This window comes from Pollachius pollachius (genome assembly GCF_949987615.1).
Source record: "Pollachius pollachius genome assembly, contig: scaffold_72, whole genome shotgun sequence".
NCBI classification, from domain to species: domain Eukaryota; kingdom Metazoa; phylum Chordata; class Actinopteri; order Gadiformes; family Gadidae; genus Pollachius; species Pollachius pollachius.
This window is the reverse complement of record NW_027641200.1, coordinates 112,501-138,153: the sequence shown is the minus strand read 5'-3', so window position 1 is coordinate 138,153 and position 25,653 is coordinate 112,501. Positions and strand designations below refer to the sequence as shown.

The following is a 25,653-nucleotide window of genomic DNA, read 5'->3' as shown; positions in this document are numbered from 1 at the left end:
GTTTGTTTTCTGGGACAGGGTGCGAGTGAGGGAGGCTGTGTTCTGAAACCTCAGCACTTTCTGGTCCCCATGAAGAGCAGCGGACCTATTCTGGACACACACACACACACACACACACACACACACACACACACACACACACACACACACACAGAGTTAAGCTCCCCGACACCCTTCCCCCTTTTCATTGAGCTGTCGCCCAGGCATACAGCCTATCACCCGGGGGAATGTGTGTCTGACGCCTAGACCCTGGACCACCAGACCCTGGACCACCAGACCCTGGACGACCAGACCCTGGACCACCAGACCCTGGACCACCAGACCCTGGACTAGGACCAGGGGCTGGGAGACATGATCCAGCAGGTTACCCTGTTCAGCTGGGAGCCACTGTCAGACCCCTGTAACTCATTCAGCTTATGAACGTGGGGCTCTATCTCATGGATACGTTACACCCAACTGCCCCCCATCCTCCTTCCTCCTCCTCTTCCTCGTCCTCCTCTTCCTCATCCTCCTCCCCGTCCTCCTCCTCCCGCTCTTCCTCAGGCCACCTTGTTTCTAGTGACAGGGTGAATACATGAACGCCTTGTTTGAGGTCATAAGCTGTTTGTCTTTCAGCAGGAAACAGATCCACTGGTTTAGAGAAACATTGACCTCTAATCTTTTTATTATGTATGTGGTTGTTAAGTTTGGTTTGTTTTGGTGGATTGGCCTTGCGCCATGCTAAGCTCAAGGCGCTAACACAGTAGCTCCACGCCATGCTGAGCTCAAGGGGCTAACGCATAGTTCTCTTGGGCGTGCCGGCTCACCCATTAGAAGGTGCTGGTCAGTAGGCCGGTTCTGCTTTCCTGTCCCCCGCAGACGTCTCTGTGTTCTCCGGTCCCCCCAGAGAGTGTCAGAGGACACATCTGTCCCCCGCTGGACAATACTGATCTACTGACCAACGGGCCTCTGTATTCTCTCTATTCTGACCTGTGTGTGTGTGTGTGTCCTGACCCGTGTGCTCTGCTCCTGCAGGGTCCATGCTGGATGTGATCAAACACATCATCTCTCGCGGGGAGCACAAGACGGGAGTCCTGGACGAGGCCAGCATCGCCACCATGCTGAAGGAGGTGCTGCTAGGACTGGAGTACGTGCACAAGAACGGACAGATCCACAGGTACCGTGCAGCCGGATACACTGGGGCGGGGCTCCATCTGAGTTCTCCTGGTCCCACACCACTCTACCACCACTCAGAAGGGCCATGAAAAGAAACAGGCAGGTCATCTCGGGATGAACTCAATGGGCCACAGTTAGTGGTGCTTAGAGGAGGTCACTGTGTTTCAGATCCCCTCTGGCTCTGAGTCCAGCTGGGTTCAGATCCCCTCTGGCTCTGAGTCCAGCTGTGTTCAGATCTCCTCTGAGTCCAGCTGGGTTCAGATCCCCTCTGGCTCTGAGTCCAGCTGGGTTCAGATCCCCTCTGAGTCCAGCTGGGTTCAGATCCCCTCTGAGTCCAGCTGGGTTCAGATCCCCTCTGGCTCTGAGTCCAGCTGGGTTCAGATCCCCTCTGGCTGTGAGTCCAGCTGGGTTCAGATCCCCTCTGAGTCCAGCTGGGTTCAGATCCCCTCTGGCTCTGAGTCCAGCTGGGTTCAGATCCCCTCTGGCTGTGAGTCCAGCTGGGTTCAGATCCCCTCTGGCTGTGAGTCCAGCTGGGTTAGGGTTAGCTGCTTCAGTGTGAAGCAGCTCACACACCAAAGGAGGAGTGCGGGCCGCGCCACGCGACGGAGAGCCCACAGGTGGGGAGACTCTGGTTCTCTGGTTAATGGCTCACTATGGATGATGCTGCGCTGCGGGCCAACGGCCCGACCTCACACGTTCACCCTCACCACTAGAGTGGAGCGTCTCAGACAACATGCCACCGTTTCACAATGAAAGCATACTTTATTTTTGCCCTTTCTTTATTGACACAGTGTGAATGAGTGTGTAGATGGTAGGTGTTTTGACCTCAGTCTTACCATCGGGTAAACCCCACTATAATTAGAACAGAAACTACCGAGCCTTCAATATAATTTTAGTCATAATTAATGTTATTTCAAACACAATATAGCCTACTACTCTTAATTAATTAATTGTATAATACATATCGGTCTGCATATGACCTAATAATGGATCATGAGGCCTTCCTATAACGGCCAGAACTTGACAGCCATGCTTACACGCGCACGCCCACACACACAGAGACACACACCACACACACCACGACCCTCCCACACTGCTAGTATTGTGCTTCCTAATGAGTCTGTATCAACACTCACCTTGAGGGCCAGGGGCCCACCACAAGACATTCACCACAGCCAGCAAAGGTCAGCACCGTGGCGTTCACAGGGGCCCGAGAAGAGGCCCACTGTGTCTCCTCCTCTGGGGTGACCTCCTGACCCGCCTGGTGAGAATGACCTCCTGACCCGCCTGGTGAGGGTGACCTCCTGACCTCCTGACCCGCCTGGTGAGGGTGACCTCCTGACCTCCTGACCCGCCTGGTGAGAATGACCTCCTGACCCGCCTGGTGAGGGTGACCTCCTGACCTCCTGACCCGCCTGGTGAGAATGACCTCCTGACCCGCCTGGTGAGGGTGACCTCCTGACCTCCTGACCCGCCTGGTGAGAATGACCTCCTGACCCGCCTGGTGAGGGTGACCTCCTGACCTCCTGACCCGCCTGGTGAGGGCGACCTCCTGACCTCCTGACCCGCCTGGTGAGGGTGACCTCCTGACCCGCCTGGTGAGGGTGACCTCCTGACCTCCTGACCCGCCTGGTGAGGGTGACCTCCTGACCCGCCTGGTGAGGATGACCTCCTGACCTCCTGACCCAACTGGTGAGGGTGACCTCCTGACCTCCTGACCCGCCTGGTGAGGGCGCCCACCTGACCTCCTGTCCTCCTGACCCGGCGTTGAAGGTGACCTCTCTGCGCCCTGGCGCTGGTAGAACCCGCAGCCTGCTGCTAGCGGAGCGCTACCTGGGAGGGAGGGGAAATAAGTGCTGCTCTGTGTGCACAACATTGGGGAAGCTCAATGAAGCTGTGGGGGTTGATCTAGAAACCATACAGCTCAGAGCATTCTGTCGTAATGAACAATAAACCTTGCAAAGGTAAAATCCCTCCCAAAGTCAAATCCCTCCCCACCGAAACTATAAATGTGTCCGAATTTTAGGGCTCCCTCCAGGATGTGGGGCCCCAGAGCCCTAGGAGTAGCCGGTCAACTAGGGGTGCTGACGTATATAAAGCGTACTCTGGACATGTGGAGTGAATCAGGAGCTAAAGGAGGGGGACGGGCAGTTCATACTGCAGTGTTCTCTGATGTCTCCCAGGGTCAGGCTTCAACCCTTCTTCTACTGATCCCTCTCCCCCTCTTGCTCGTTTTTGGATGTTAACGAGTGCATCAGGACGGTCAACAAGCAGGGATTCTGCTGCAGTGAGCAGGCAGGATTAAAGACCTCTACTTGCGCCTCACTGCCGGTCAGATCAATACTAACAGGGTCAGGTGACCGGGCCTGATGCACATCATCAACACCACAGTTCACACTCTGGCAGCGGCCGTCACCCAAAGACAGGGATCCAAGTCTTGAAGTTGAGTGTTGTGTGAGCGTTTATTGGCTTTCCACTCGCAGACGAAGATTTCATGTTGGAGGCTGGGGTTAGGGCAGGCTGATGAGAACCCCCCCCACCCCGTGCATCCACACCACCCCTCTAATCCGTAAAAATATCCCTCTCCGGCCCGTCCACGCGGTTGAAAACGATAGCTACGTATGTAACTACGGTTCTATGAATTCCGGATGACCACCAGAGGCGGTGCTTTAGCACTGGACGTTCCATCTCGGGAACACGCAGGTCGAGTAATTATACCAACAAAGTCACCTGTGACACCTGGGTGACCCGAGAATATCTATATATTCCGGAAGTCACCCGAGGATCTGTTCCAACTGGATCTTCTAGCGGAATCTGAGAGTGACAGACAACTCTGGCGGTCATCCGGAATTCATAGATCCGTAGTTACATACGTAACTATCATTCTATTTCATTCCTACTGACTGCCAGAGACGGTGCTTGAGCACTGGATGACTTATACCAAAAAGGTCAGGAAGAGTAATCACCGATTAAGGGCTCAAAGCCGTCGACAAGACAGCCGTCGTCACAGGATGAGGAGCAGCGACAATAACTCTGTTGAACCACGCAAACATACATGATGAGGACCATGTCGCTGCAGAGCAAATGTCCTGAAGTGGAACCCCCTTCAAAGCACCCCATAATGTAGCCATACTCCTGGTAGAGTGGCACTTAACGGCCAAGGGCCAGGGAGCCCCTGTGCTCTATATGCATTCTAGACCACGTCTACAATAAAGTAGGAGAGTCTCTGTTTCAACAGGGCAGCCCCCTTCCTGCAGCCCTCTTAACAGACAAAGAGGTTATCTGTCTTACTTAAGCTGGTTGTCGCTTCAACATATGCCCTAAGCATCGGGCACAGCGGGTCCTACACTCTTTCTGCACCCCCTAGAGAGCCTGGGGGATTGAAAGCAGCCACCTCGATCGATTGGTTTACAGGATGGGGAGACAATCGTTTGGGTAAGAAGGATGGATTCGGCCAGAGCACCACTCCTGACCCATCAGAATGCCAGTGCAAACACGCCTGGCTCACTGACAAGGCATGGAGTTCACTAACCCATTTTGCAGTCGCAATGGAAAGGAGGAATGCCATCCTCATGGACAGCCGCGTCAGGTCTGCCTGACTTGGCGACTCAAATGGGGGTCGACATAAGGACCTCAGAGCTACTTGCAAGTCCCATGATGATGCCCTCGGGGGTCGTGGTGGTTGAAGCCTCTAGGCTCCCTTCAGAAACTGCTTGACTAGGTAGTGGGACCCTACCGTCTGATTATCCACCCTGATTATCACCCATGTGCGGCCGAGATCGTTGCCACTTAATCGTGCAGGGTAGAAGCAGCTCTCCTGTTGTCCAACACTGAAAAACTAGCCGCCAACTGCAAATTAAAAGCAAAGGTGGAAAGGTGATATTAGCTGCCACGCTAGCCAACGGCTACGCGTAGCCTACACACTTAACTCACCCCTGACCGGAGCCGAAAACAAATTGCAAGTCGCAGCCTTTGGTTGACGAAGTCGAATCGAGGCACCAACCCTTGGGTTACAAGGCTACTTGCGACAAGCTAAAATGGTATATTACAACAAACAATGTTTGTGTGTCCTGCTAGTCTGCTACTGCGAGAAGATAGAAGGAACAGGTCCTCGGGTGACTTCCGGAATATATAGATATTCTCGGGTCGGGGAGGTATCACAGGTGACTATGTTGGTATAATTACTCGACCTGCGCATGCGCAAAATGGAACATCCAGTGCTAAAGCACCGCCTCTGGCGGTCAGTAGGAATGAAATAGAACAATCTTTTCCCCTGCGTTTTCCTTTTATGCCTTTCAGGAATATCTCTAAAGACTGACTCATTGCCAAAACACATCTAGCTGTGGAAACGCTTTAGTACATATTCAAGGCCACTCTGTGGCGCTGGTTCTCCATTAATAAAATAAGAAGAAGGGCGGAGAAAGCAGATTTAAAACCTTTTAGATTGAGCAGACAATACTTTTGAATGTACATTTAGTAATTACATTCACCAAGGGGCTGTATTTAAAGCTACAAAAATAATACAAATCAAATCAAACAAAACAAATTCTACCGAACTCTAGGTTACCCAGCTGGTTGGGGGGCGATGGCGTCATCGTTTGTGTATTTGGTGTTCACACGAATCCGAACACAAAAACGTATAGGGCCGTTTTTATCTTATCCACCAGGAGGCCTGGTTTTAAAAAAGGACGTTTTCGGCCACCGAAAACAATATCCGTCTGCGCACAAGACTTCTGCGTTTTCACAAAAAAACACGTTTCCGTGAGGACGGGGCCTGAATTTACTGCCAATAAATAACTGTGTACGTGTGTGTGGGGATGGGAGTGATTGTTGGTTGGGGTGTGTGTGTGGGGATGTTTGTGGGTGGGTGGGTGTGGGGGTGATTTATGTGTGTGTGTGTGTGTGTGTGTGTGTGTGTGTGCGCTAGCCAGATGTGTATGTAAATTTGTAAAACACTAGCCAGTGAGTTTGACTTGTCATGGGCTAGCCCGATGTGTTTCTGCCTTATCGTACAGTGTTAGCACTTTCCCCTACAGCGTGTTAGCATGTTCCTTTACAGCGTGTTAGCATGTTCCTATACAGCATGCTAGCATGTTCCTCTGCAGTGTGTTAGCGTGTTACTCTGCAGTGTGTTAGCGTGTTACTCTGCAGTGTGTTAGCGTGTTACTCTGCAGCATGTTCCTCTGCAGCATGTTCCTCTACAGCCTGTTAGCATGTTCCTCTACAGCCTGTTAGCGTGTTCCTCTGCAGCGTGTTCCTCTGCAGCGTGTTCCTCTGCAGCCTGTTAGCGTGTTCCTCTGCAGCCTGTTAGCGTGTTCCTCTGCAGCCTGTTAGCGTGTTCCTCTGCAGGGTGTTAGCGTGTTCCTCTGCAGCCTGTTAGCGTGTTCCTCTGCAGCGTGTTCCTCTGCAGCCTGTTCCTCTACAGCGTGTTAGCGTGTTCCTCTGCAGCCTGTTAGCGTGTTCCTCTGCAGCGTGTTCCTCTGCAGCGTGTTCCACTGCAGCGTGTTCCTCTGCAGCGTGTTCCTCTACAGCGTGTTAGCGTGTTCCTCTACAGCCTTTTAGCGTGTTCCTTTACAGCGTGTTAGCATGTTCCTCTGCAGCGTGTTCCTCTGCAGCGTGTTCCTCTACAGCGTGTTAGCGTGTTCCTCTACAGCCTGTTAGCGTGTTCCTCTGCAGTGTGTTCCTCTGCAGCGTGTTCCTCTACAGCCTGTTAGCGTGTTCCTCTGCAACGTGTTCCTCTGCAGCGTGTTCCTCTGCAACCTGTTAGCGTGTTCCTCTGCAGCGTGTTCCTCTGCAGCGTGTTAGCGTGTTCCTCTACAGCGTGTTAGCGTGTTCCTCTACAGCGTGTTAGCGTGTTCCTTTACAGCCTGTTAGCGTGTATCTCTACAGTGTGTTAGCGTGTTCCTCCGCAGCGTATTAGTGTGTTCCTCTGCAGCGTGTTAGCGTGTTCCTCTGCAGCGTGTTAGCGTGTTCTTCTACAGCGTGTTAGCGTGTTCCTCTGCAGCGTGTTCCTCTACAGCGTGTTAGCGTGTTCCTCTGCAGCGTGTTCCTCTACAGCGTGTTAGGGTGTTCCTCTACAGCGTGTTAGCTGTTCCTCTACAGCGTGTTAGCGTGTTCCTCTACAGCTTGTAATTTTGTTCCTCTACAGCGTGTTAGCGTGTTCCTCTACAGGCTGTTAGCGTGTTCCTCTACAGCGTGTTAGCGTGTTCCTCTACAGCGTGTTATCATGTTCCTCTACAGCCTGTTAGCGTGTTCCTCTGCAGCGTGTTCCTCTACAGCCTGTTAGCGTGTTCCTCTGCAGCGTGTTAGCGTGTTCCTCTACAGCCTGTTAGCGTGTTCCTCTACAGCGTGTTAGCGTGTTCCTCTACAGCGTGTTAGCATGTTCCTCTACAGCGTGTTAGCGTGTTCCTCTGCAGCGTGTTAGCATGTTCCTCTGCAGCGTGTTCCTCTACAGCCTGTTAGCGTGTTCCTCTGCAGCGTGTTAGCGTGTTCCTCTACAGCGTGTTAGCGTGTTCCTCTACAGCCTGTTAGCGTGTTCTTCTACAGCGTGTTAGTATGTTCTTCTGCAGCGTGTTCCTCTACAGCCTGTTAGCGTGTTCCTCTGCAGCGTGTTAGCGTGTTCCTCTACAGCGTGTTAGCGTGTTCCTCTACAGCGTGTTAGCGTGTTCCTCTACAGCCTGTTAGCGTGTTCCTCTGCAGCGTGTTAGCGTGTTCCTCTACAGCGTGTTAGCGTGTTCCTCTACAGCGTGTTAGCGTGTTCCTCTACAGAGTGTTAGCGTGTTCCTCTGTAGCGTGTTCCTCTACAGCGTGTTAGCGTGTTCCTCTACAGCGTGTTAGCTGTTCCTCTACAGCGTGTTAGCCTGTTCCTCTACAGCTTATGAATTTGTTCCTCTACAGCGTGTTAGCGTGTTCCTCTACAGCGTGTTACTGTGTTCCTCTACAGCCTGTTAGCGTGTTCCTCTACAGCGTGTTAGCGTGTTCCGCTACAGCGTGTTAGCGTGTTCCTCCTCAGCGTTTTAGTGTGTTCCTCTACATCCTGTGAATTTGTTCCTCTTCAGCGTTTTAGCGTGTTCCTCTACAGCGTGTTAGCGTGTTCCTCTACAGCCTGTTAGCGTGTTCCTCTTCAGCGTTTTAGCATGTTTCTCTGCAGCGTGTTTCTCCACAGGATTAGTACACAGTGATTACTGCTCTGCAGCCAGGTGCTTTTTTTCGTCCCGACTGTCGAGTTGAGGGGCAATGTATTCAATCCAATCATAATGACTGTAAAATTTAAGGAAAGTGGGACCTATTGTTCAACACAGAAGGTGACGGGGTCTTCCAGTAGTGGCCTTGTCCCCGACCATCTGCTCTGACTGGGCGTGAGTACGCTGTTTGGGTTCTGGTGGCGGTATGAGCCGTCAGAAGGTTTCAGTCCTTATCGTCATATCTCCCAATGCAAACACTGCATTCCTTGCAGCAGGCCGCACCCCTCCCCACCCTACCCCAAAGCCCTGTAAGATCTATTGATCGTTGGTATTTTTACTGAAGACCCCCGGGCACAAGAGTTGCGTTCAAACACGCGAGCATTGAGTGTTCTGAATCCGGTTTTTCTTTCTCAAAGACCTCCCCGGTTGACCCTGTGAACTTGAGTCCTCGGCACACTGTGTGTTTGGAGAGTGTGTGTTTTGGCCAAACACACACTGTGTGTTTGGCCTGTTAGCGTGTTCCTCTGCAGCGTGTTCCTCTGCAGCCTGTTAGCGTGTTCCTCTGCAGCGTGTTAGCGTGTTCCTCTACAGCTTGTAATTTTGTTCCTCTACAGCGTGTTAGCGTGTTCCTCTACAGCGTGTTAGCTTGTTCCTCTACAGCCTGTTAGCATGTTCCTCTACAGCGTGTTAGCGTGTTCCTCTACAGCGTGTTAGCGTGTTCCTCTACAGCGTGTTAGCGTGTTCCTCTACAGCGCGTTAGCTTGTTCCTCTACAGCGTGTTAGCGTGTTCCTCTACAGCGTGTTAGCGTGTTCCTCTGCAGCGTGTTAGCATGTTCCTCTGCAGCGTGTTCCTCTACAGCCTGTTAGCGTGTTCCTCTGCAGCGCGTTAGCGTGTTCCTCTACAGCGTGTTAGCGTGTTCCTCTACAGCGTGTTAGCGTGTTCCTCTACAGCGTGTTAGCATGTTCCTCTACAGCGTGTTAGCGTGTTCCTCTACAGCGTGTTAGCGTGTTCCTCTACAGCGTGTTAGCATGTTCCTCTACAGCGTGTTAGTGTGTTCCTCTACAGCGTGTTAGCTGTTCCTATACAGCGTGTTAGCGTGTTCCTCTACAGCTTGTGAATTTGTTCCTCTATAGCGTGTTAGCGTGTTCCTCTACAGTGTGTTAGCGTGTTCCTCTACAGCCTGTTAGCGTGTTCCTCTACAGCGTGTTAGCGTGTTCCTCTACAGCGTGTTAGCGTGTTCCTCTACAGTGTGTTAGCATGTTCCTCTACAGCCTGTTAGCGTGTTCCTCTGCAGCGTATTCCTCTACAGCCTGTTAGCGTGTTCCTCTGCAGCGTGTTAGCGTGTTCCTCTACAGCCTGTTAGCGTGTTCCTGTACAGCATGTTAGCGTGTTCCTCTACAGCTTGTTAGCGTGTTCCTCTACAGCGTGTTAGCGTGTTCCTCTGCAGCGTGTTAGCATGTTCCTCTGCAGCGTGTTCCTCTACAGCCTGTTAGCGTGTTCCTCTGCAGTGTGTTAGCGTGTTCCTCTACAGCGTGTTAGCGTGTTCCTCTACAGCGTGTTAGCGTGTTCCTCTACAGCTTGCTAATTTGTTCCTCTACAGCGTGTTAGCGTGTTCCTCTACAGCGTGTTAGCGTGTTCCTCTACAGCGTGTTAGCGTGTTCCTCTACAACGTGTTAGCGTGTTCCTCTACAGCGTGTTTGCGTGTTCCTCTGCAGCGTGTTAGCGTGTTGCTCTGCAGCGTGTTCCTCTGCAGCGTGTTCCTCTACAGCGTGTTAGCGTGTTCCTCTGCAGCGTGTTAGCGTGTTGCTCTGCAGCGTGTTCCTCTGCAGCGTGTTCCTCTACAGCGTGTTAGCGTGTTCCTCTGCAGCGTGTTCCTCTGCAGCGTGTTCCTCTACAGCGTGTTAGCGTGTTCCTCTGCAGCGTGTTCCTCTGCAGCGTGTTCCTCTACAGCGTGTTAGGTGTTCCTCTGCAGCGTGTTCCTCTGCAGCGTGTTCCTTTACAGCGTGTTAGCTTGTTCCTCTACAGCGTGTTAGCTGTTCCTCTACAACGTGTTAGCGTGTTCCTCTACAGCTTGTGAATTTGTTCCTCTACAGCGTGTTAGCGTGTTCCTCTACAGCGTGTTAGCGTGTTCCTCTACAGCGTGTTAGCGTGTTCCTCTACAGCGTGTTAGCGTGTTCCTCTTCAGCGTTTTAGCGTGTTCCTCTACAGCCTGTGAATTTGTTCCTCTTCAGCGTTTTAGCGTGTTCCTCTACAGCCTGTTAGCTTGTTCCTCTTCAGCGTTTTAGCATGTTTCTCTGCAGCGTTTTTCTCCATAGGATTAGCACACAGTGAATACTGCTCTGCAGCCAGGTGCTTTTTCTTGTCCCGACTGTCTGGTAGAGTTGAGGGGCAATGTATTCAATCCAATCATAATGACTGTAAAATTTAAGGAAAGTGGGACCTATTCAACACAACACAGAAGGTGACGGGGTCTTCCAGTAGTGGCTTTGTCCCCGACCATCTGCTCTGAGTACTGAGTACGCTGTTTTGGTTCTGGTGGCGGTATGAGCCGTCAGAAAGTTTCAGTCCTTATCGTCATATCTCCCAATGCAAACACTGCATTCCTTGCAGCAGGCCGCACCCCTCCCCACCCTACCCCAAAGCCCTGTAAGATCTATTGATCGTTGGTATTTTTACTGAAGACCCCCGGGCACAAGAGTTGCGTTCAAACACGCGAGCATTGAGTGTTCTGAATCCGGTTTATCTTTCTCAAAGACCTCCCCGGTTGACCCTGTGAACTTGAGTCCTCGGCACACTGTGTGTTTGGAGAAGTTCTCCTGAAGAGGAAGCTATGTGAGGCTATGTGGCCTCATGTTAGATGCTTACTATGTGGTGTTCTCCTGAAGAGAGGCCATGTGGCCTGTGTAAGAGGTCCACTGTGTGTTCTCCTGAAGAGAGGCCATGTGGCCTGTGTAAGAGGTCCACTGTGTGTTCTCCTGAAGAGAGGCCATGTGGCCTGTGTAAGAGGTCCACTGTGTGTTCTCCTGAAGAGAGGCCATGTGGCCTGTGTAAGAGGTCCACTGTGTGTTCTCCTGAAGAGAGGCCATGTGGCCTGTGTAAGAGGTCCACTGTGTGTTCTCCTGAAGAGAGGCCATGTGGCCTGTGTAAGAGGTCCACTGTGTGTTCTCCTGAAGAGAGGCCATGTGGCCTGTGTAAGAGGTCCACTGTGTGTTCTCCTGAAGAGAGGCCATGTGGCCTGTGTAAGAGGTCCACTGTGTGTTCTCCTGAAGAGAGGCCATGTGGCCTGTGTAAGAGGTCCACTGTGTGTTCTCCTGAAGAGAGGCCATGTGGCCTGTGTAAGAGGTCCACTGTGTGTTCTCCTGAAGAGAGGCCATGTGGCCTGTGTAAGAGGTCCACTGTGTGTTCTCCTGAAGAGAGGCCATGTGGCCTGTGTAAGAGGTCCACTGTGTGTTCTCCTGAAGAGAGGCCATGTGGCCTGTGTAAGAGGTCCACTGTGTGTTCTCCTGAAGAGAGGCCATGTGGCCTGTGTAAGAGGTCCACTGTGTGTTCTCCTGAAGAGAGGCCATGTGGCCTGTGTAAGAGGTCCACTGTGTGTTCTCCTGAAGAGAGGCCATGTGGCCTGTGTAAGAGGTCCACTGTGTGTTCTCCTGAAGAGAGGCCATGTGGCCTGTGTAAGAGGTCCACTGTGTGTTCTCCTGAAGAGAGGCCATGTGGCCTGTGTAAGAGGTCCACTGTGTGTTCTCCTGAAGAGAGGCCATGTGGCCTGTGTAAGAGGTCCACTGTGTGTTCTCCTGAAGAGAGGCCATGTGGCCTGTGTAAGAGGTCCACTGTGTGTTCTCCTGAAGAGAGGCCATGTGGCCTGTGTAAGAGGTCCACTGTGTGTTCTCCTGAAGAGAGGCCATGTGGCCTGTGTAAGAGGTCCACTGTGTGTTCTCCTGAAGAGAGGCCATGTGGCCTGTGTAAGAGGTCCACTGTGTGTTCTCCTGAAGAGAGGCCATGTGGCCTGTGTAAGAGGTCCACTGTGTGTTCTCCTGAAGAGAGGCCATGTGGCCTGTGTAAGAGGTCCACTGTGTGTTCTCCTGAAGAGAGGCCATGTGGCCTGTGTAAGAGGTCCACTGTGTGTTCTCCTGAAGAGAGGCCATGTGGCCTGTGTAAGAGGTCCACTGTGTGTTCTCCTGAAGAGAGGCCATGTGGCCTGTGTAAGAGGTCCACTGTGTGTTCTCCTGAAGAGAGGCCATGTGGCCTGTGTAAGAGGTCCACTGTGTGTTCTCCTGAAGAGAGGCCATGTGGCCTGTGTAAGAGGTCCACTGTGTGTTCTCCTGAAGAGAGGCCATGTGGCCTGTGTAAGAGGTCCACTGTGTGTTCTCCTGAAGAGAGGCCATGTGGCCTGTGTAAGAGGTCCACTGTGTGTTCTCCTGAAGAGAGGCCATGTGGCCTGTGTAAGAGGTCCACTGTGTGTTCTCCTGAAGAGAGGCCATGTGGCCTGTGTAAGAGGTCCACTGTGTGTTCTCCTGAAGAGAGGCCATGTGGCCTGTGTAAGAGGTCCACTGTGTGTTCTCCTGAAGAGAGGCCATGTGGCCTGTGTAAGAGGTCCACTGTGTGTTCTCCTGAAGAGAGGCCATGTGGCCTGTGTAAGAGGTCCACTGTGTGTTCTCCTGAAGAGAGGCCATGTGGCCTGTGTAAGAGGTCCACTGTGTGTTCTCCTGAAGAGAGGCCATGTGGCCTGTGTAAGAGGTCCACTGTGTGTTCTCCTGAAGAGAGGCCATGTGGCCTGTGTAAGAGGTCCACTGTGTGTTCTCCTGAAGAGAGGCCATGTGGCCTGTGTAAGAGGTCCACTGTGTGTTCTCCTGAAGAGAGGCCATGTGGCCTGTGTAAGAGGTCCACTGTGTGTTCTCCTGAAGAGAGGCCATGTGGCCTGTGTAAGAGGTCCACTGTGTGTTCTCCTGAAGAGAGGCCATGTGGCCTGTGTAAGAGGTCCACTGTGTGTTCTCCTGAAGAGAGGCCATGTGGCCTGTGTAAGAGGTCCACTGTGTGTTCTCCTGAAGAGAGGCCATGTGGCCTGTGTAAGAGGTCCACTGTGTGTTCTCCTGAAGAGAGGCCATGTGGCCTGTGTAAGAGGTCCACTGTGTGTTCTCCTGAAGAGAGGCCATGTGGCCTGTGTAAGAGGTCCACTGTGTGTTCTCCTGAAGAGAGGCCATGTGGCCTGTGTAAGAGGTCCACTGTGTGTTCTCCTGAAGAGAGGCCATGTGGCCTGTGTAAGAGGTCCACTGTGTGTTCTCCTGAAGAGAGGCCATGTGGCCTGTGTAAGAGGTCCACTGTGTGTTCTCCTGAAGAGAGGCCATGTGGCCTGTGTAAGAGGTCCACTGTGTGTTCTCCTGAAGAGAGGCCATGTGGCCTGTGTAAGAGGTCCACTGTGTGTTCTCCTGAAGAGAGGCCATGTGGCCTGTGTAAGAGGTCCACTGTGTGTTCTCCTGAAGAGAGGCCATGTGGCCTGTGTAAGAGGTCCACTGTGTGTTCTCCTGAAGAGAGGCCATGTGGCCTGTGTAAGAGGTCCACTGTGTGTTCTCCTGAAGAGAGGCCATGTGGCCTGTGTAAGAGGTCCACTGTGTGTTCTCCTGAAGAGAGGCCATGTGGCCTGTGTAAGAGGTCCACTGTGTGTTCTCCTGAAGAGAGGCCATGTGGCCTGTGTAAGAGGTCCACTGTGTGTTCTCCTGAAGAGAGGCCATGTGGCCTGTGTAAGAGGTCCACTGTGTGTTCTCCTGAAGAGAGGATGTTTGGCCTTGCGTTAGAGGCAGAAAGTTGAACTGACAAGTCAGTCAATATTCCTTGGATATATCCTTAGAGATTACTGTGTGTGTGTTTCTTTGTGTGATATTTGTCAGGGTGTGTTTCTGTGTACACATTTGTCTTTGTTTGTATCTATGTATGAATGTCTACTTTATAAGTGACAATGGTTGTGTGTGTATCTGCATGGACCAGATGATGTCTCTGGACTGGTGTTGTGTGGACCAGATGATGTGTCTGGTATTGTGTGGACCAAATGATGTGTCTGGTGTTGTGTGGACCAGATGATGTGTCTGGTATTGTGTGGACCAAATGATGTGTCTGGTATTGTGTGGACCAGATGATGTGTCTGGTTTTCTGTGGACCAGATGATGTCTCTGGTGTTGTGTGGACCAGATGATGTGTCTGGTGTTGTGTGGACCAGATGACGTCTCTGGTATTGTGTGGACCAGATGATGTCTCTGGTGTTGTGTGGACCAGATGATGTGTCTGGTGTTGTGTGGACCAGATGATGTCTCTGGTGTTGTGTGGACCAGATGATGTCTCTGGTGTTGTGTGGACCAGATGACGTCTCTGGTGTTGTGTGGACCAGATGATGTCTCTGGTGTTGTGTGGACCAGATGATGTCTCTGGTGTTGTGTAGACCAGATGACGTCTCTGGTGTTGTGTGGACCAGAAGATGTCTCTGGTGTTGTGTGGACCATATGATGTCTCTGGTGTTGTGTGGACCAGATGATGTCTTGGGCTGGTGTTGGATTGACAGGCTTATTTACCTGAAGCTCTGAAGTGTCTTCTCTCTCGTCGTATACCACACTCTCAAAGGGACTCTGTTGTCATTGTCTCTCAGACCCATGTGTTCATAGGAGTGGTCCAGAAGACTTTCTAATCCAGCTGCATTTGACAGGGCTTTCAACTCTAGTGCCACCTCCTGTTTACAAGAAGGAGGTGAACGTTTCAGTGCAAAATCTTTGGAAAAATGGTCAATCTAATAACAATAATATTAATATGATATAATAAAAAAAATGAATATTATTGGCAAATTGGTAATTTAATTCATTGATCATTTTAGCAGTCCCTTTTATCCAAAGGGAATTACAAATTATATTTTTAGCTATGACCAGGCAGGGGTAAAGGTGTTTTACTTTAGGAAGCCTGGACTATGGAATATTAAGGGGTTTACTGTAGGAGGCCTACAGGTCAGCACTAGACTATTAAACATTAAGGGGTTTTAATCTAAGGCCTACAGGTCTACATTGGACTATGAATCATTAAGGGGTTTCCCCAGTCCACCCCAGTCTAGACATTGGGTCCACGATGGCGCCGTGAGAAGTGACTTCCTTCTGAAATGTGACACTGATTTTTTTTTTGCGCTTTCCTCGCATTTTGTGCGACCCCTTAGTCATGCTTTATCTATTTGGCGCCAAGTCTGTTGCCATGACATCTATGTCTGGGTGTTGAGGCGCCGGCGGTGTATGTAAGAGCATCGTCCCTCTGTCTGCCTTTCAGGAGGCGTATGTGGGTGTGTGGGCGTGTGCAATTGCATGCGTGTACATTTTTGTGTGTGTGTGCAGACAGGAGCCCTCTTACGGCCACCAGGGGGGTCAAAGCAGTGAGGAGGAGTTGAAGTGGAGAGCGCTCTGGACACTAAAAAAGTTTAGATGAGAGGAAATGAAGCAGCAGCCGTCGGGAGCGGAGTGAACATTGACCAACCCGCTGAGGGAAACGGCCACCGGTGTTAAATCTTTGATGCTGCTGCCCGTTTTAAAGGAGACATATTATGGTGTTTTCCCAACAAGTAAACATAGTAAATGAGTCCCAGAAAACATGTTTTTAAAGCCATTTGCTGGAAATAGCTTTTAGGAAAAAAAAAATCTTGCCTACAGCTATTCCACTCTATTTCAGTCCCTTTAGAATGTGCTGTTTCTGGTGTCTGTAGCTTTATTGCAAATGAGCTGCTGCCCATTGCGTACAAATTAGCTGTCAGGGTGAACCACAGATATAACCATACATATAATAATATATATATATAGGTATCTATATAATATAATATCTAATATCACAGCCAAAAGCTATGTGCGCCTCCAATGATATTATGAATCATAAAGACTGCGTCTGACGTCTTTGGTACTTCCACAATAAGTAAAGACTCGTAGTGGGGGTTTTCTCTGTCATGGTTGAGAATAATTGGGGGTAAGGAACTTCAGCTTTGACTCTGAAGTCCAGATTGAACCGCGACATGGAGGAGAAAGAAATGCACGAACATCTCCGCCCAGCACTCGTCCGCTTGTCCACAAAATCGTAGCTATGCTCTGATTGGAGGGGGGAGGGGAAGTGGGAGGTAATATTCAAATGTGCCCCCTTCCTACGTAGGAGGGGGCGCCGAAACTGACTCCCTCGTTTGGTAACTGTAGGCGGGGACTTTCAGAAATGCATATCTCACTCATACTCATATCTCAATCATGAACGGATTTATTTCAAAGTTTGTATGCGTCTGGGAGAACCAGAGATCCAAAACAACAGCCCAAATCCCAGGAAAAGTGATGTTTTCATAATATGTCCCCTTTAAAGGTCGAAATTAACGTCACTCAGGCAGAGTCCACTGCACCTAAATGAGGGTCCTTTTGTTGTGTGTGAACACACCTGTGTGATGGGTGTGAGTGTGAAAGGTCAAGCCTTAAATGTCAACCTAACATATGGGCAACAAGTACAGCGATGACTTGCTTCACTGCGGTGCGCAGTGTTGGTGCTGTGCTGGAGTTACTGTAGTGTATACAATGGGCCGCAGGTTTGATGCCAGGGGCGGCCAACGTCTGTGCTAAACAGTGAGACAGTGTCAGCAGAATAAAGACTATGATTGAGAGGAACACATTTTAGAAGCTGTTTGAATGTTGAGATGTGATGGTGCGAGGGACACAAGGTTGTTGTGAGCACACATCCCTGTTGTTGTCTTTATTTATGGCCAAATGAGTTTCCTCTAGATGTAAAGGAATAACCCTTCTCAAACGTTTGCAGTTCACCCGATGCTGATCAAACGCTACAGGTCTTGGAAGAACAGAGGTAACGTAATGTTTGCCAACGATAAGGTGCACATGCAGTCCAATCCTCCCTTTAATCTTCTTTCCAAAGGGACTTGAAGGCGGGCAACATTCTGCTGGGAGAAGATGGCTCCGTGCAGATCGCAGGTATGTATTCAGGAAGCCATTCAACACCATGCAGTTGATTCTCTGACCGACGGTGAGCTATCTTTACCCAGCGGGCCGTGACCCTAACCCATTATGGTTTGGAAGGATATTTAAACTTCATTCACATTATTTACCATTATTGAGTTTCCAGTGGTCTGCAGGCCCACATAAGTCCATCGCTCCCCCAGACCCTTGAACTCTCAAAAGAGCGAAGATAACTCACCAAACCCCAGTGGGAACAAGTCCCGGCCCCCTGAAGCAGAGTCACTAAACCCTGGTCCAACCCCCAGCCCCCTGAAGCAGAGTCACTAAACCCTGGTCCAACCCCCAGCCCCCTGAAGCAGAGTCACTAAACCCTGGTCCAACCCCCAGCCCCCTGAAGCAGAGTCACTAAACCCTGGTCCAACCCCCAGCCCCCTGAAGCAGAGTCACTAAACCCTGGTCCAACCCCCAGCCCCCTGAAGCAGAGTCACTAAACCCTGGTCCAACCCCCAGCCCCCTGAAGCAGAGTCACTAAACCCTGGTCCAACCCCCAGCCCCCTGAAGCAGAGTCACTAAACCCTGGTCCAACCCCCAGCCCCCTGAAGCAGAGTCACTAAACCCTGGTCCAACCCCCAGCCCCCTGAAGCAGAGTCACTAAACCCTGGTCCAACCCCCAGCCCCCTGAAGCAGAGTCACTAAACCCTGGTCCAACCCCCAGCCCCCTGAAGCAGAGTCACTAAACCCTGGTCCAACCCCCAGCCCCCTGAAGCAGAGTCACTAAACCCTGGTCCAACCCCCAGCCCCCTGAAGCAGAGTCACTAAACCCTGGTCCAACCCCCAGCCCCCTGAAGCAGAGTCACTAAACCCTGGTCCAACCCCCAGCCCCCTGAAGCAGAGTCACTAAACCCTGGTCCAACCCCCAGCCCCCTGAAGCAGAGTCACTAAACCCTGGTCCAACCCCCAGCCCCCTGAAGCAGAGTCACTAAACCCTGGTCCAACCCCCAGCCCCCTGAAGCAGAGTCACTAAACCCTGGTCCAACCCCCAGCCCCCTGAAGCAGAGTCACTAAACCCTGGTCCAACCCCCAGCCCCCTGAAGCAGAGTCACTAAACCCTGGTCCAACCCCCAGCCCCCTGAAGCAGAGTCACTAAACCCTGGTCCGTCCACAACAATGTGTCTCTTGTGTTTGTATCCTGGTGGGCGTGGCCTCTGTGTCTCCTTGTGCTTGTATCCTGATGGGCGTGGCCTCTGTGTCTCCTTGTGCTTGTATCCTGATGGGCGTGGCCTCTGTGTCTCTTGTGCTTGTATCCTGATGGGCGTGGCCTCTGTGTCTCTTGTGCTTGTATCCTGATGGGCGTGGCCTCTGTGTCTCTTGTGCTTGTATCCTGATGGGCGTGGCCTCTGTGTCTCTTGTGCTTGTATCCTGATGGGCGTGGCCTCTGTGTCTCTTGTGTTTGTATCCTGATGGGCGTGGCCTCTGTGTCTCTTGTGCTTGTATCCTGATGGGCGTGGCCTCTGTGTCTTGTGTTTGTATCCTGATGGGCGTGGCCTCTGTGTCTCTTGTGCTTGTATCCTGATGGGCGTGGCCTCTGTGTCTCCTTGTGTTTGTATCCTGATGGGCGTGGCCTCTGTGTCTCTTGTGCTTGTATCCTGATGGGCGTGGCCTCTGTGTCTCTTGTGTTTGTATCCTGATGGGCGTGGCCTCTGTGTCTCTTGTGCTTGTATCCTGATGGGCGTGGCCTCTGTGTCTCTTGTGCTTGTATCCTGATGGGCGTGGCCTCTGTGTCTCTTGTGTTTGTATCCTGATGGGCGTGGCCTCTGTGTCTCTTGTGCTTGTATCCTGATGGGCGTGGCCTCTGCTCCTCCCTAGACTTCGGCGTCAGTGCCTTCCTGGCGACCGGCGGGGACATCACCAGGAATAAGGTGCGCAAGACTTTCGTGGGAACGCCGTGCTGGATGGCCCCCGAGGTCATGGAGCAGGTGAGCGCCGTCACCATGGCAACGGGATATTCATAAACATTATCCATGCAGCCCATGACAGATGGTACCAGTTGCAGCTGGGACCCTTTTGGAGTGTGAGGGGCTCCTAAAGGACTGTGATGTGCCATGAGCTCTGTGATACTTGGTCAGTACTCACAGATGAGCTGGTCGAAGTTTCCACCAGCTCAAGTTTCACTATCGCACGTGCAGTATAACAAGGTGGGACAATGAAATGACCCTGACTCACTACACCTAGTACACACAGAATACATCAATCAAATATGAATACCGTATTTTCCGCACTATAAGGCGCACTTAAAAGCCGGTAATTTTCTCAAAAAATGACAGTGCGCCTTATAATCCGGAGCGCCTTATATATGGATCAATTCGTGTTTACAAATGAACAAAGTTGTCCGAACGCTTAATAAAGTTTGACTTTGTCTGACTGTTTTGTTGACATTCCCTTTATGGCTGGTTCAGACCACACGACAGATATTCCTCCACTATTAGGAAGGTCACACTATACGATCACAGAGCCAGGAAATCGGGCGGAAGACTGGCCACACTACAAGATTCGAGGGTGCGATGCTCTACTTTGTATCATTCACGTTTGCAAGATATTTAAAAAATCTAAGGTTTGGAACTGCGTAATTGTGTTTTACTTTTTTGTCCAAAAGGGTCCAGTTTTATATCTGCTAAATGCAGCAACTCGTCCTCACAGTTGTGTTGCGCGTGACGAGCTATACAATTAGCACAGCTCCATCTAGTGGATGCATAACGCATCCCCAGTCAAACGTTTGACTGCAGTATCTTCTATGCTATGCGCCTTATAATCCGGTGCGCCCTATTTATGAAAAAAGTTCTAAAATAGGTCATTCATTGAAGGTGCGCCTTATAATCCGGTGCGCGTTATAGTGCGGGAAATACGGTATATCAACCAATGAATAAAGAAGGAATGTCCATCCAACTAAAACCCCCACCATAAAGAAAAAATATTCAATATTTATAATAGATAGATAGATAGATAGATAGATAGATAGATAGATAAAAAAGGTCAAATAGAAAGTAAGAGAGAGTAATAAAATGCAGAATGTCCTCTCAAGTGGCCGTGTGTCTTACAGTGAAGTCTGAGAGTGAATCCGGAGTAGTTTCTGGAGCTTCATCTTCTCCTCTGCAGGTCAGGGGTTACGACTTTAAGGCAGACATCTGGAGCTTCGGCATCACAGCCATCGAGCTCGCAACCGGCGCCGCGCCCTATCACAAGTACCCGCCCATGAAGGTGAGGCAGGACTGCACCATCTTACACACCATTACACACATTACACACCGTTACAAACATCATACTCACAATGACACGCCCGCTCACATCCCATCCTACGCACCATTAGACACCATTACACGGTATAAGATCATAAGGTCATATACCCGTATTGTATGTTTAAATGGCCACACCGCCTAGTGCTATGTGCAACGGCGTGATGCCGTCTCCCCCCCCCCACTACCTATGTGTATCTTGAACACTGATGGATTTTAATGTTTATTTATGTATTCACTCGTGTGTGTGTGTGTGTGTGTGTGTGTGTGTGTGTGTGTGTGTGTGTGTGTGTGCAGGTGCTGATGTTGACCCTGCAGAACGACCCCCCCGGTCTGGAGACTGGCATCGCCGACAAGGAGATGGTGAAGAAATACGGAAAATCCTTCAGGAAGATGATCTCCCTATGTCTTCAGAAGGAGCCAGAGAAAAGGTCTAAAACATGAGCCCAGTCACATAGCACATGGAGAACCCCTCAGAGAAAATACCCAGTATTCACTTACTCTAGAAAAGGTCAGACATATGATGCTGCTGACGTGGCCAAATGCACTCCAGAAGCCAGTGGCTGAGGTCCCGTTTTGCGGCCCTTTTATTGGCTGAAGGTGTTTACTGGCCTGGTTCCCCTTTCTTCTCCAGGCCTACATCCGCAGAGCTGCTGAAGAACAAGTTCTTCCAGAAAGCAAAGGTAGGTGTGACTCCCCTCATCCTGAGTCAGTCTCTGCGTGATGAATAGTCCGTACCGGTGTTGAGGCTCCAGCAGCACATCCCATAAACATGAATTTTCTTCACTCAACAAGGTCAGATCAGGGTAATGATATCATTATATATATACAGTGGGGCAAAAAAGTATTTAGTCAGCCACCAATTGTGCAAGTTCTCCCACTTAAACAGATGAGAGAGGCCTGTAATTTTCATCATAGGTAAACCTCAGCTATGAGAGACAAAATGAAAAAAAAAAATCTAGAAAATCACAATGTCTGATTTTTAAAGAATTTATTTGCAAATTATGGTGGAAAATAAGTATTTGGTCAATAATTTTGGGCCTTCGCTGGGCAACACAGACTTTTAACTCCCTCCAAAGATTTTCTATGGGGTTGAGATCTGGAGACTGGCTAGGCCACTCCAGGACCTTGAAATGCTTCTTACGAAGCCACTCCTTCGTTGCCCGGGCGGTGTGTTTGGGGTCATTGTCATGCTGAAAGACCCAGCCATGTTTCATCTTCAGTGCCCTTGCTGATGGAAGGAGGTTTTCACTCAAAATCTCAATATACATGGCCCCATTCATTCTTTCCGTCACACGGATCAGACGTCCTGGTCCCTTGTCAGAAAAACAGCCCCAAAGCATGATGTTTCCACCCCCATGCTTCACTGTAGGTATGGTGTTCTTTGGATCCAACTCAGCATTCTTTCTTCTCCAAACACGACGAGTTGAGTTTTTACCAAAAAGTTCTATTTTGGTTTCATCTGACCATATGACATTCTCCCAATCCTGTTCTGGATCATCCAACTGCTCTCTAGCAAACTTCAATCGGGCCCGGACATGCACTGGCTTTAGCAGGGGGACACGTCTGGCACTGCAGGATTTGAGTCCCTGGCGGCGTAGTGTGTTAGTGATGGTAGCCTTTGTTACTTTGGTCCCAGCTCTCTGGAGGTCATTCACTAGATCCCCCCATGTGGTTCTGGGATTTTTGTTCACCGTTCTTGTGATCATTTTGACCCCACAGGGTGAGATCTTGCGTGGAGCCCCAGATCGAGGGAGATTATCAGTGGTCTTGTATGTATTCCATTTCCTAATAATTGCTCCAGCAGTTGATTTCTTCACACCAAGCTGCTTACCTATTGCAGATTCAGACTTCCCAGCCTGGTGCAGGTCTACAATTGTGTTTCTGGTGTCCTTTGACAGCTCTTTGGTCTTGGCCATAGTGGAGTTTGGAGTGTGACTGTTTGAGGTTGTGGACAGGTGTCTTTTATACTGATAAGGAGTTCAAACAGGTGCCATTAATACAGGTAACAAGTGGAAGACAGAGGAGCCTCTTAAAGAAGAAGTTACAGGTCTGTGACAGCCAGAAATCTTGCTGGTTTGTAGGTGACCAAATACTTATTTTCCACCATAATTTGCAAATAAATTCTTAAAAAATCAGAAGTTGTGATTTTCTGGATTTTTTTTTTCATTTTGTCTCTCATAGCTGAGGTTTACCTATGATGAAAATTACAGGCCTCTCTCGTCTTTTTAAGTGGGAGAACTTGCACAATTGGTGGCTGACTAAATACTTTTTTGCCCCACTGTATATATATATATATCTTTTAATTAAGCTTAATGATGACAAATAATGTCATCTTAACATTATTATTAAACTGATATTCTACATTATAATCAGAATAAAATTATAAAGATAATCACACAATCTTAGATCTACCTTGACCCTAACTTACAAACATACACATTTACCATCCTGAGTCAAATTACCATCTTGTGATGGCACAGACCACTCATGATTTATCATCATAGATCACATCATAACTTTTATGATGAAATAGTTTCTCTTCGACAAACCAGATAGGTGCTCCTCATATTTGTGACATTCCAACCCAATTCTGAGTTGCTTTTCTGCTTGTCGTGGTGTCAGTCAGAATATTCCATTTTGCTTTATAATCAATCTTGTTTACTTTATCCACGGCTAAAGTTGCCGCTGCAGTCTGTGGCTGATCGGCCAGAGCTTGATCTATTTGTAGTTTGGGGAACAACAATAGTGCTGTCTCAGCTTTATCACATTCACAGCCCAGTCCACCCTCTTTGGTTTTAGTAAAATACCTTACGTGACATGGCCGCAGTACTCACAATGCCCATCAGAGGGCAGCATTTGTCAGCATTTCACTGAGATGTTTCCCAAGATGATGAGGCTGCTCTCAGCTACCACCACTGAATTGAGGACATTCCAAGTTCCCTCTCCCCAATCCTTTTTTTGGGGGAATTGCATATTTATATATTCCATGATTTGGAGTTGCAACAGAGATTATTGTTTCCCTATTGATCCAGCTGTGTCCCATAACATGTCAAATTAATCCATTCTCCTCGTTTTATGGCAGAACAACGAATACTTGCAGGAGAGGTTACTTCAAAGAGCGCCAACAATAACAGAGCGGTCGAAAAAGGTAAGAGCCAGTCAGTAAGGTTACATTAAAGAAGACCTACATCAGAACAAAGGTAACAGCCAGTCAGTAAGGTTACATTAAAGAAGACCTACATCACAAAGGTAAGAGCCAGTCAGTAAGGTTACATTAAAGAAGACCTACATCAGAACAAAGGTAACAGCCAGTCAGTAAGGTTACATTAAAGAAGACCTACATCACAAAGGTAACAGCCAGTCAGTAAGGTTGCATTAAAGAAGACCTACATCAGAACAAAGGTAAGAGCCAGTCAGTAAGGTTACATTAAAGAAGACCTACATCAGAACAAAGGTAACAGCCAGTCAGTAAGGTTGCATTAAAGAAGACCTACATCACAAAGGTAACAGCCAGTCAGTAAGGTTACATTAAGGAAGACCTACATCAGAACAAAGGTAACAGCCAGTCAGTAAGGTTACATTAAAGAAGACCTACATCAGAACAAAGGTAACAGCCAGTCAGTAAGGTTACATTAAAGAAGACCTACATCAGAACAAAGGTAACAGCCAGTCAGTAAGGTTACATTAAAGAAGACCTACATCACAAAGGTAAGAGCCAGTCAGTAAGGTTACATTAAAGAAGACCTACATCAGAACAAAGGTAACAGCCAGTCAGTAAGGTTACATTAAAGAAGACCTACATCACAAAGGTAACAGCCAGTCAGTAAGGTTGCATTAAAGAAGACCTACATCAGAACAAAGGTAAGAGCCAGTCAGTAAGGTTACATTAAAGAAGACCTACATCAGAACAAAGGTAACAGCCAGTCAGTAAGGTTGCATTAAAGAAGACCTACATCACAAAGGTAACAGCCAGTCAGTAAGGTTACATTAAGGAAGACCTACATCAGAACAAAGGTAACAGCCAGTCAGTAAGGTTACATTAAAGAAGACCTACATCAGAACAAAGGTAACAGCCAGTCAGTAAGGTTACATTAAAGAAGACCTACATCAGAACAAAGGTAACAGCCAGTCAGTAAGGTTACATTAAAGAAGACCTACATCAGAACAAAGGTAACAGCCAGTCAGTAAGGTTACATTAAAGAAGACCTACATCAGAACAAAGGTAACAGCCAGTCAGTAAGGTTACATTAAAGAAGACCTTCATCAGAACAAAGGTAACAGCCAGTCAGTAAGGTTACATTAAAGAAGACCTACATCAAAACAAAGGTAACAGCCAGTCAGTAAGGTTACATTAAAGAAGACCTACATCAGAACAAAGGTAATAGCCAGTCAGTAAGGTTACATTAAAGAAGACCTAAATCACAAAGGTAACAGCCAGTCAGTAAGGTTACATTAAAGAAGACCTACATCAGAACAAAGGTAACAGCCAGTCAGTAAGGTTACATTAAAGAAGACCTACATCAGAACAAAGGTAACAGCCAGTCAGTAAGGTTACATTAAAGAAGACCTACATCAGAACAAAGGTAAGAGCCAGTCAGTAAGGTTACATTAAAGAAGACCTACATCAGAACAAAGGTAAGAGCCAGTCAGTAAGGTTACATTAAAGAAGACCTACATCAGAACAAAGGTAACAGCCAGTCAGTAAGGTTACATTAAAGAAGACCTACATCACAAAGGTAACAGCCAGTCAGTTAGGTAACATTAAAGAAGACCTACATCACAAAGGTAACAGCCAGTCAGTAAGGTTACATTAAAGAAAACCTACATCAGAACAAAGGTAACAGCCAGTCAGTAAGGTTACATTACAGAAGACCTACATCAGAACAAAGGTAACAGCCAGTCAGTAAGGTTGCATTAAAGAAAACCTACATCAGAACAAAGGTAAGAGCCAGTCAGTAAGGTTACATTAAAGAAGACCTACATCAGAACAAAGGTAACAGCCAGTCAGTAAGGTTACATTAAAGAAGACCTACATCAGAACAAAGGTAAGAGCCAGTCAGTAAGGTTAC

General features: G+C 49.2%; 1 protein-coding gene across 1 annotated transcript in view; it reads left to right on the top strand.

The window, feature by feature from the left end:
- Window positions 1-351: 351 nt before the first annotated feature.
- The window catches only part of LOC307091716 (serine/threonine-protein kinase OSR1-like), a gene marked incomplete at its 5' end in the record, with an annotated part of 44,157 nt that continues 18,855 nt past the window's right edge, over window positions 352-25,653 (top strand). Inside the window, 8 exons of the mRNA XM_079759363.1 lie at window positions 352-400; window positions 1,015-1,156; window positions 17,251-17,306; window positions 19,158-19,267; window positions 20,445-20,546; window positions 20,879-21,012; window positions 21,216-21,264; window positions 23,667-23,732. Of these exons, the coding sequence (XP_079615489.1) occupies window positions 352-400; window positions 1,015-1,156; window positions 17,251-17,306; window positions 19,158-19,267; window positions 20,445-20,546; window positions 20,879-21,012; window positions 21,216-21,264; window positions 23,667-23,732 (708 nt within the window). The remainder of the gene's footprint in view (window positions 401-1,014; window positions 1,157-17,250; window positions 17,307-19,157; window positions 19,268-20,444; window positions 20,547-20,878; window positions 21,013-21,215; window positions 21,265-23,666; window positions 23,733-25,653) is intronic.